This window comes from Meleagris gallopavo, chromosome 17 (genome assembly GCF_000146605.3).
Source record: "Meleagris gallopavo isolate NT-WF06-2002-E0010 breed Aviagen turkey brand Nicholas breeding stock chromosome 17, Turkey_5.1, whole genome shotgun sequence".
Classification (NCBI taxonomy): domain Eukaryota; kingdom Metazoa; phylum Chordata; class Aves; order Galliformes; family Phasianidae; genus Meleagris; species Meleagris gallopavo.
In genome coordinates this window covers 8,262,475-8,272,470 of record NC_015027.2, presented here as the reverse complement: position 1 = coordinate 8,272,470, position 9,996 = coordinate 8,262,475, and the positions used below count along the sequence as shown (strand labels likewise).

General features: G+C 61.4%; 1 protein-coding gene across 1 annotated transcript in view; it reads left to right on the top strand.

The window, feature by feature from the left end:
• LOC104913570 (thyroid adenoma-associated protein homolog) overlaps positions 1–9,990 on the top strand; it is a 10,363-nt gene extending 373 nt beyond the window's left edge. Inside the window, exons 2-31 of the mRNA XM_019620925.1 lie at positions 448–625; positions 693–779; positions 930–957; positions 1,029–1,177; positions 1,265–1,387; positions 1,518–1,638; positions 1,809–1,960; positions 2,205–2,289; positions 2,440–2,576; positions 2,740–2,940; positions 3,023–3,692; positions 3,776–3,928; positions 4,016–4,125; positions 4,193–4,353; positions 4,490–4,656; positions 4,770–4,955; positions 5,082–5,227; positions 5,790–5,924; positions 6,046–6,150; positions 6,278–6,478; positions 6,638–6,788; positions 6,948–7,173; positions 7,246–7,482; positions 7,560–7,785; positions 7,895–8,101; positions 8,272–8,510; positions 8,617–8,799; positions 8,883–9,149; positions 9,231–9,418; positions 9,501–9,990. Coding sequence (XP_019476470.1) covers positions 448–625; positions 693–779; positions 930–957; positions 1,029–1,177; positions 1,265–1,387; positions 1,518–1,638; positions 1,809–1,960; positions 2,205–2,289; positions 2,440–2,576; positions 2,740–2,940; positions 3,023–3,692; positions 3,776–3,928; positions 4,016–4,125; positions 4,193–4,353; positions 4,490–4,656; positions 4,770–4,955; positions 5,082–5,227; positions 5,790–5,924; positions 6,046–6,150; positions 6,278–6,478; positions 6,638–6,788; positions 6,948–7,173; positions 7,246–7,482; positions 7,560–7,785; positions 7,895–8,101; positions 8,272–8,510; positions 8,617–8,799; positions 8,883–9,149; positions 9,231–9,418; positions 9,501–9,772 — 5,491 coding nt within the window. The 3' untranslated portion in view covers positions 9,773–9,990. The remainder of the gene's footprint in view (positions 1–447; positions 626–692; positions 780–929; positions 958–1,028; positions 1,178–1,264; positions 1,388–1,517; positions 1,639–1,808; positions 1,961–2,204; positions 2,290–2,439; positions 2,577–2,739; positions 2,941–3,022; positions 3,693–3,775; positions 3,929–4,015; positions 4,126–4,192; positions 4,354–4,489; positions 4,657–4,769; positions 4,956–5,081; positions 5,228–5,789; positions 5,925–6,045; positions 6,151–6,277; positions 6,479–6,637; positions 6,789–6,947; positions 7,174–7,245; positions 7,483–7,559; positions 7,786–7,894; positions 8,102–8,271; positions 8,511–8,616; positions 8,800–8,882; positions 9,150–9,230; positions 9,419–9,500) is intronic.
• The last annotated feature ends 6 nt before the right edge of the window (positions 9,991–9,996 follow it).

Genomic DNA, 9,996 nt, shown 5'->3' with positions numbered 1-9,996 from the left:
GCGGGGCCGGGCCGGGCTGCTGGAGCGCGGGTTGGGATACGGCGCTTCGGGGGGAAGGGAGCCCATCGTAGGGCGCTTTTCCCCGCGTTTGTAATGCGGGCTGCGGGTGGGGGAGATGAGAGCGTGGCAACCACGTGGAGCTGCGATACCCCTTACTGAGTTCAAGTCGAGTCTGGGTATCCCCACCACAACAAGCTGGGTCATCCCCAGTGCATCCCCAATGGAGGTGGGGCACCCCTCACCCAACCCAAATCCCCAACCGCATTAAGCAGAGGCACCCACAGCACAACCCCACTGCAGCCCGGGTATCCCCACCCCAACCCCTTCCGAGCTTGGGCACTCCAGCTCTAACAAGTTGGGATGCACCCATGCTAAGCTCCATTCCACCAAGGTACTCCCATGCCAAACCAGCCCAGTGCACCCCACCTGGTCTCCATCCCATTGCAGGAGCACAGCCAAGCGGTGCCGGGACAGGCACCTGGAGGAGGCCCTGCAGGTGGCACGGAAGTTGGGCGAGGAGCTGCGGGCGCTGGGCGAGACGGAGGTGCGACCGCTGCTGCGCTGCGTCCTGGCCTTCCAGCTGGAGGCAGCAGGCAGCTCCAGCGCCTTCCAGAAGCTGGAACAGGTCTGTAACTCTCCCCTATGAGCGATCCTTAGGGTCCTACTGGGGCTGAGTGGGGGTCTCTCAGCAGATTGTGACCCAGCTGGCCGTGGGCCATAAGGCTGTGCTGGCACAGGAGGTGGGCATGCTGCTGGCCGGGCTGGCACCACACGGAGAGGTGAGAACAGCTGGCACGTGGATGCCACCATGCCCCCAGTCCCCTGCCTTTGGGGTCACTGTGGAATGGAGCTGGTTACGGGAGCTTTGGAAGCGATTCTGCCCCATGCATTGTGCGGGGTGTGAAGGATGCTGTCCCTCTGCCCCCCAGGTGCTGTCCTCTGAGGACCTTCAGGCAGGTCGGTTGCTACTCTTTGACCCCTTCCCCATCCCAGGGAGGGACGTGAATGACACTGTCCCCATCCTGCAGTATGCATGTTTGTAGAGGAGAGCAGCCTGGGCCGTCACCACTGGCAGCAGAACATGGCCCCACTCCTGCAGCACCTGGCCCACACCCTGAGCTACGTGTTGCAGGGCCAAGCGGCACCAAGTGGCACCTGGAGCTGCCTGGCTGTCAAGGTGGGAGCTTGCCTCAGGAAAGCATGCACGTTTTTCGGAGGTGAGCAGTGCTGGAGGCCATCCTCACTGTCCCCTCCATTCCTCCAGGCCTGCCTCCAGCTCTTCCAGATGATGCCAAAAGATGTGGCCCCACTGGTTTGGAATGCAATAGCAAAGAATGAAGCCCTGCAGCGCATCCTGGAGCTGCTGCTGGAGGCAGTGGCAGGGAAGGTGCATGCGGTCCTGGTGCTGCGGGGGCAACGGATGTCCTCAAGGGAACATTACAGCATCAGAAGGATGCTCTGTAGTTGCCCACATAATGCATAGAGGCTAGAGATGTGCATTTGTTTTCTATGTCCAGGCTCTGAGCAAGGATGTGCGGCTGCTGGCAGGCACGGCACTCAGCATGCTGCTGAACACAGCCCCACTGCCTGAGAGTGGGGCCAGAGCTGCACTCGCCCTCTTCCAGCTCATGGACAGAGGTGTGTGCTACAATGGCACTGGGAAGAGCCTCAGCAAAGGGACTGAAAGGAGACAGGACTCTCACCGTCAGTCAGAGTTCTGCTGCTGTGTCCACTCTCAGGGGCCACCCAGGTGGATGGATAGTGGGGTTTGGGTCTCTGTCCCATTTAACGCAGCCATTTCCCAGCAGGTGCAGGGGAGCTGAGAGTTGGGGAGCTGGCAGTGGAGGCTCACAGCATCCCAGAGTCAGACGGGCTGGAGAGGCTGGCACTGAGCAGGGGGCTGCTGACATGCTGCCGTGCGGACATCCTCTGCTGCCGTCTGGAGGGCAGCACCTGCCAGGTATGAGGGCTTACTCCAGGGTCAGAGCCTCTCACCCAGCAGTGGGAGTCTGGGGTAAAGTCACTCCTGACACAGCAACCTGCTCTGCATCTCACAGCAAAAGTGGAGCTGCTCTCCTGGAGCCGGGCTGCTAGGCAGGCACAGAAAGCTCACATGGATGCCAAAGTTTCTCTTGTTCTGTACTGAGGTTTTTTTCCCTTGGAAGTCCCCATCTGGCTGCTCACTGACCGCTGTGCTTCTGCAGGCCTGCCTGCTGCTGGATGTGCTCTTCCCCACCGTGTGTGCCCTGAGCAAGGAGCAGAAGGACTGCCACTACCACTGCTTCCAAGGTAGGAGACAAACCTGCTGGTGGGGCTGTCAGTGCTGCTCCAGTCCATGGAATGCCATCCCCCCTGGGCTGCTTTGTATCTGTCTGGACTGATGGCTCCCTGAGCCCCACAGCCCGTCTGAGCTCAGCACTGGGGCCTGTCCACTTCCAGTTCTGGTGCTGTGGCTGCGGCGTGTCCAGGAGAACCTTCCTGAGCTCTGGCACCTGCAGGGCAGCCGCCTCCTGGCCAAGGATGCCAAGCTGCTGCAGGAGCTCGCCCAGCTGTTATGGGACAATGCCGAGGCCCCGGTAAGGCTGGAGAGGGCACCCCCAGCACTGCTGCAATCAGATGGCTCATCTCCTGCCATCCCCAGCTCCCTAACACATGGTTGCCTGCTAGAAGTGCGTGGCAACAGGGTCTCTGTTAAAGCAGGAATTCAGAAGGGAAACCTTGATTTCCATCCTTCCCCAGGTGGAAGGTGTATCTGAGTTCATCCAGAGCTCCTTCAGACTCCTGGTGGAGATCTACCACCTGGAATGCCAGCACTTTGAGGACCAGGAGAGACCCCTCTACCAACAGATGCTGCAGAGGGCAGTCTCAATGCCGTGGCAGATCAAGGCCAGATACGGGTGCCCCGTGTGTGCCATTGTCCCCTATGTGGGCAGCCAGCAGGTAGGGGATGGCAAGGTTGCATCCCTATTAGTGATGCAGTGGGTAGAGGAGGCTCATTGGGTGCTCATGGCCTTTCCCATAGGTGCTGGACGCCTGCCCCATGCTGCAACAGCACCTCCTGAGCTGCCTGGCTACCAACCACCTGTGCCCCATGGCCGCCGAGATGTACAGGGCCCTGGTTCGGCAGCAGTGCTCCCAGGGGCAGGGTGACGAGCAGGCCGAGCTCTGGGCACAGCACTGGCTGCCACTCTTCAGCAAGGCGCTGCGCTCACCCCTGCCCATCCTGCACGGCAACGCCACCAACCACCTCCTGCCTTGGACGCTGCGGCAGCTCCCAGCTGCTGGCGCACTGCTGGCTGCTCAGTTCAGTGGTGCGGACGCAGCTGCACTGCGGGCCTGGGTGTCACTGCTGCGGGTGCAGAGGAGCGCAGCTGGGGTCACATCACTGCAGGCCGAGGAGGTAGCACGGCTGCGGGCCTGCCTGCGTGCCCGTGAGGAAGGAGTGCGGCTGGCAGCACTGGGACTGCTGTGCGGCGGCCCTGGGCACAGCTTGGCAGACACTGAGGAGCGGCTGCTGCGGGAGTTCCTGCCCCTCAACCTCAACTGCCACACCTCTGCCTTCCGGCAGCTGCTGCAGGCAGCCCTGAGGAAGGTGCTGGGGCGGCTGCGGGACGGTGCGCTGGCACGGCTGCGGGGGAAGGACCCCAAGGAGCTAAGGGGCGAGGGAGTGGGACAGCCGGCACGGGCTGTAGGTGAGATGGCCACCGTAGTACTTCTGCACAGCCCTAGGGGCCTGGCAGGCAGGTGGCCATGGTGCTGGGTTCTCCCTTTGCAGACTTTGTGGAGTGGCTGCTGCAGCTTTGCATCTCCTCGCTCATCCCCTGGGCCAACTATCAGAGGAAGAAGACGGCTCTGCTCCTGCTGACGGCCATTCTGGAGACCTGTACAGACACCTGGAGCCCTGAGAGGAAGAAAGGACAGCCCCCGCGTGAGTAGGGACACCCCAGCCAGACACCCCTGGCCTCTCGGGCTGTTCCTCTGCCCTATTTCACCGCCTCCATCCCCATCCCTGCAGGGACGATGGCCACGCTCTTGGGCCATGCCAGGCAGAGTGGTTGCTGGGACTTCTTTTCCCAGCCCAACCTGCTGGCACTGCTGGGCTGCCTGCAGGACAGCACCAACGAGGTGGGTGCCACCTGCTGCCCTACTGCCCCCAACCATATCCCCATTCTCACCTCTCCTCCTCCGGCAGATCAGGGACATGGCCTCGGAGTTGCTCATCCGCTACTTCCCTGCAACATTCCCTGAGACCCTCACTCCAGCACTGCTCCAGTTGGCTCAGGATGCCCTCAGCAGCCCCCGCGTGCAGGAGGCCGAAGTCGGAGCTGTGCTTATGAAGACAATCCTGCAGAAGTATGAGCGTGGGATGGGCAGGGAAACTCCTGGCAGCCCAACTCCTGGCAGCCCAAAAGGTTGCTTTGGCTCTGCAACAGTGGAGGCAAAGTAGGGCTGGGGCCTGCACACCATCAGCACCCACCTCTTGCTCCAGGTCAGACAGCAGCACCCTGAAGCTCCTGGCCCTGGAGGCCAACACAGCCCAGACACTGACGAACCGCAGCCTGTACTTCGCCCAACACCTGCTGTGGGTGCTGCAGGCCCAACTTGCCACAGCTCAACAGAACTTGCTGCAGGCAGCAGCTGTAGCACCAATGCATGGTGCGTGCCTGGGCTCTGGAGGATCTCCATGTTCCCTCTCCAGCCATACATCTCATTTTGGGAATGTCAGATGGCTCCAGGCCCTGCTGTAACATGGGATGGGTGTTGTTCAGGTGTGCTTGCAGCCCTGCGGAGGTGCCTGCTACAGGTGCCTGAGGTGGTCACCTGCATGCAAACAGCAGAGTCAGCACAAGGCTGGCAGGAGTTGCTCAGCAGCCTGGTGGGCACTGCAAGGGACATCACCTCCCTGCTGCTGGGGGCTTTGCAGAGTCAGCAGGGGCCTGAAGCTGAGCAGCAAGGTAAGTGAGTCCCTGCAGAGAGCTACCTCTGTTACTGATGTCCTGGACTCAGTTATGAGCTCCAGCAGTCCTCCACACTGCCAGGAACAACCTTCCTTAAGGCTCAGATGAAACTTCCTTTTGCAGTGGCTGCCCCATCATTTGCAGACATGGGGAATGCAATTGGCTCACTCATTATGCTGGGGAAGGGCCAACAGGAGGAGGAAGAGGACTCAGTTCTGCTGTCAGAGGAGCACAGTTTGATCCTGACCTGCTGTTGGGTGTCAGTGAAGGTAGGAGCATCTCCCCATGGCACAGCCCAGTTGCTGGGCATCCACCCTCACTGGGGATGGGGGGCAGAGGAGCAGTGTACTTCCCTGGAGACTACTGTAGCTTTTACCTCTCTCCTGGGAAGTGGAGTGGAAGACAAAAGATGCAGGGGCTGCAGCTCCCCATCTCTAAAAGCAACCCCCTTCCCTCCCTGCTCTTACATAGCTCAGTGGCTTTCCCAGCACCGATAATCCCCATTTGGGCAGGAGCTGAGCTGGCCCTGCTCACAGCCCTGCAGCTGTATTGGGCTGCACTGAAGGTACCTGTCACAGCTCCCTTCTGACAGCACTCATCAGTCTCTTACCGAAACCCTGCCCAGCAACAGGCTGGAAAAAGAACATTTCTGCCATGCAGGGCTTGCAGCAGGCTGAGAAAATGCTGCAGAGGCTGGGTGCTCAAAAGCATCTTGGTGGTCATGGGCTGAGCAATAGCAGTCCTTGCTGGGCAGCCCTGCCACAGCAGGTGTGGGGAGAACAGAAATGTTGGGCAGCCCTGCTGCCTTCTCCACGCTCTGGCTTTCCCCAGGAAGTCGGGCTGCTGCTGGGAGGCCTGGCTGAGCTGCTGCTGTCATCCCCTGGAACAAAGCACCTCCTGCCATTTGCTAGCCTGCAGACAGCTGCAACAGTCTTCCAAGAGATCCTGCTGCGGTGCCGGCACTGGGTAAGCACATGGCCTGCCTGGGGTGAGCTCAGCTTCTCTCCCACCCTTCTGGATCCATCCTGCAGCCCCGGGGGCTGTGGGAGGGTGGGGAGCAGGGAGTCTTGACACCAGTCTGCCCTAGGGAGCAGTGGAGGGCTGCAGCATGGGCTTCACCAAGTTCTGTGCTGCTCTGCTGAACCACCCTGACACAGAGATGCAGGCGATCCCGCAGACCATACTGGACCAGGTACTCATGCTTGCATTCCACTCATCTCCAGCATCCGTATCCTCCAGCCCTGGGGAGGTGCTGCAGGCTGGAGGCTGCGGGCTCCACCAGGCAAGTTTCACCAGTCTGGACGGGCTTTGTTTCTCAGGGGTTAGAAGCACTGAGTGGACCCCGGAGCAGCTCAATAACGCGCCGTGCTGCCGGCTTCCCCATGCTCTTCCTCTGCATTGTCAGTGGGGAAAACCCAGCCCAGGCACGTCCACTTCTGACCCGCTGCATCCAGACACTGCTGGGACTGGCCACCATGGCCCTGCCACAGGACTGGGACCAAACCCTTGACCTCCCACAGGTGACTGCAGTGCACACTGATCCCTTTGCCATTAAAGCCAGCTTGGGAATGGGGTGGTCTGCACGGAGCTCCTCAGAGGGGTCTGTCTGCATTGGGTACTGCAGCATGAGGCTGTCGGTGCCTGGTGCAGCACAGCTGAGCTCCACATACTCTCTTCAGGTGTGTGCCCTGCACGTGCTGCAAACATTGGTGCGCGGTGCAGGGCTGGGCACTGCGCTGTTGCGGCATGCTACACCAATGGTGGCCCTGGCACTGCAGGGACTGAGCTCGCCTTGCTGGGCCATGAGGAACGCGGCCATCCAGCTCTTCAGTGAGTACCCCAGCCCTGCAACGGTGCCCATGGGGAAACAGGAACCAGAACTGCACTCCACAGCACGGGTGCATATCCTCATCCCTTCTTTTGGGTGGATCCTAGTGCTGGAACATGGCATTGCCCTTCAGGGATGTTTGATGTGCTCCCTCCCTGCAGGTGCTCTCACCACACGGCTGCTGGGCCAGAAGCAGAGCAGCGCTGAGGGCTGCCTGGTGGAGGGGCTGAGCCTGCCCGCATTCCTGGGGCAGCACCCGCAGCTGGGTGCCGTGCTGCTGGCCGAGCTGGGGGCGGCCGTGCCAGGGGGACCTCACCTGCGCCCTGCACTGCACGCCATCCTCACACTGCTGGCACAGTTGCAGCCTGGCCCCGATGACCCCAGTGGGTAAGGGAGAGTGCTGGCAGCAGATGTTCTCTCCTCGGCGTGTCACCACACTGTGCCCTTTTTACTCCGTAGCCCCTCCACTCACTTCCTGGAGCCGCTGCTGGAATTGGCAGGGAGCCCCATCTATGCCGTGCGAGCCATGGCTGCCAAAGCACTGGTTCCTGTTGTCCCACCACCCCAGCGCCCAGCTCTGCTCCTGCACCTGGCCCAGCAGCTTCCTGCACCCGGGGGGGTCAGCTCACACAACGCCCTGCATGGGCACCTGCTGCAGATGCGGGCACTGCTGGCCCCCCACCTAGGCACCGACAGGTGAGTGACCCTGCATTGCCCCATGGCTGTGGTGTCTCTCTGTCTGGGCCCCACGGTGAAGGTGTGTGTCCCCGCAGGCTGCCTGCTGAAGCCTTGCACCCCGTGGCCCTGCAGCTGGAGGCCCAGGGCTGGCTGCTCAGCCCTGCCCAGCGCTGCCCACTTGTCCGTGCCGCCTTCCTCCAGGTGCTCGCCCTCCTGCCTGGCTCCCTCAGCCCTGGCTTCACACAGAGCATCTGGGATGCTGTCAGTGCTGAGCTGGGCAACCTCACACTGGGCAGGGAGCTGGGCTGTGCCGAGCTGCAGGTACTGCTCCTATTCCCTGCTGTAAAGCTTAGGGCATGGGAGGTGGGAGCCCATCCTTGTCCTGTGCCCAGGAGCAGAGCGCTGGGAAAAGGTCTCTGTTTCCCTCCAGGTGGGTGCAGCTGTTCTCCACCAGACTATGGCCCGCTTTGCTTGCAGCGAGGCAGCCCGACAGACTGACAGCAAGAGAATCCACACTGTCTGCTCACTTCTGCAACATCCTTACCCCGATGTCCACCGTGCTGTGCTGAGCTGGGTGACTGATGGGAAAAGAGCAGAATGTGAGGAGCTGGAAAGGGCTCTCCGTCTGACACTGCTGGTACAGTGGGGCTCAAAATCACAGATCCAAAGTGGGACACTAATGTCCCTCACTGACCTCTTGGGAGGAGGCACAGCTTCAGTGCACCTTCGGGTGCTGCTCAGGACAGCGTTTCTGAGGGCTTTGCTGGGTGGTACTGACCTTGTTCATTCTTTCCTCTTGTTGACCAGGAGAACTTACAGTCAGTGCTGCAAGACAGAGGGAACAAAGAGTTCCTGAGATTGTACCTTGAAGCTTTGATGCATCTTTGCAGAAGCTGCCCATCTTGGTCTCGGGAAGCTTCCCAGAAGCTCCAGGGCTCTGCCTTAGTATGTGTGGAAATACTGCTCCTTGTGATGGAGACGGAGCGCCCTGGCCCAGAGCTCCTCTCCCAGGCGCTGTGTGCTGCCAGCCTGCTGCTCACCGTGGGGTAGGGCTGTGGGATCAGAGCCTTAGGCTTTGTGGCTGGATCCTGTGACTTCCAAGTGCTCTGTAAGCCAGGAGCTGTGTCTGACCACTCCTTCTGCCCCACTCAGGTTTGGGGATGAGAATGTCCTGCTGGTACAGCGGTGGTGCACGATGCTGGAGGCGTGTGGCCGACCCGTGGCAGATGAGGTGCTGCGGCTGGCGGCTGCGTGCTCCCTGCAGACAGCAGGCACCGAGGTGCTGCGGCGATGCCAGGAGGCTTCTTGCCCCTGGCTCGTCCCTGTGGCACTGCGGTAGGTCCTGAGTGGCCCTGTATGTGTGCTCCCTCCTCCACTGCACCCACTGGGCATGCAGCAATGCTTTCCTTCCTCCGCAGGGTGATAAACATGAGCATTCACCTCCTGCAAGACGAGGACCCTGATGTACGGCATGAGGCTGCAGGCTTTGTGAGCCTAGTGCAGCATGGCCTGGGGCAGTCAGGAGGAGGTGGCTGCATCTTCGTGCAGGGCAACGTGGGGCTGCTGAGCCTCCTACAGCTCCTCCTGGATGAGTTTGGGCATCATCCCGAGACCTTCGACTCACTGCTACAGCACCTGCCCCAGCCCAACCTCAGGGCCATCATGGAGGACCTGGAGGCTGACACGTGAGTGCAGCCCCCTGCAAGGGTCGGGAAGGGGGGAGCATTGGGTGGCAAGAGGTTTTATGTCCCCACTGCTCCCCACAGCCCTCCCAGCCTGTACAAGGAGGATGAACCCAATGTGTTCGCAGAGCCAGCTGCCCTGGCTCAGCAGCTGCTGCCCTTCCTGCTGCAGCTCCTGGAGAAGGCTCCCAGCTCTGCCCTGCGCTGGCTGCAGGCTGCAGGCCCCGGTGTGCTGCAGGACCTGCACTACTGCCAGCAGCGATGGAGCCACGGTATGGTGGCAGCCCTGGGCTGGGAAACCCGTGGTCCCAAGGAGCCCAGTGCTCACTGTACCTTCACTTGCTCTCCCTGCAGAATCAGCCGCGCGTTGCTGGATGAAGGCGCTGGGCTGTGCCGTGCTGCGTGCTGCCCTGGCCGTGCTGCTGGTCAGGGCACAGCTGGTTGCCCGTGTGCTCCGGGTGCTGGGTGAGGAGCATGGAGCTGTGCTGGGGTTGGACTGTGGTGCCCAAGAGCTGGAGCAGGAGCTGGCTCTGGTGCAGGGGCTACTGGCACGGCACGGGCTGGGCCCTGCTCCCCGGCAGAGCACTGTGCCGGCAGAGCAGGGAGAAGCACATGGGGACGGCTGATGGCTGTGGGCACGGAGCAGTGTCACCGAGCCCTGTCTTTAGAGGGGTCCTGGTTCTCGTGGCCGCGTCCTGACGTTTTTTGTGTGCTCCCTGCAGCGTGGCTGCGGGTACAGGGGTGGAACTCAGGGCTAGCAGGATGCGTCCACTCCCTTTGTGCCTGGATGCAGCAGCAGCAGCAGAGGGCAGGGCACAGCGGCAGCTCTCCGTCCCACCGCCACCGGTAC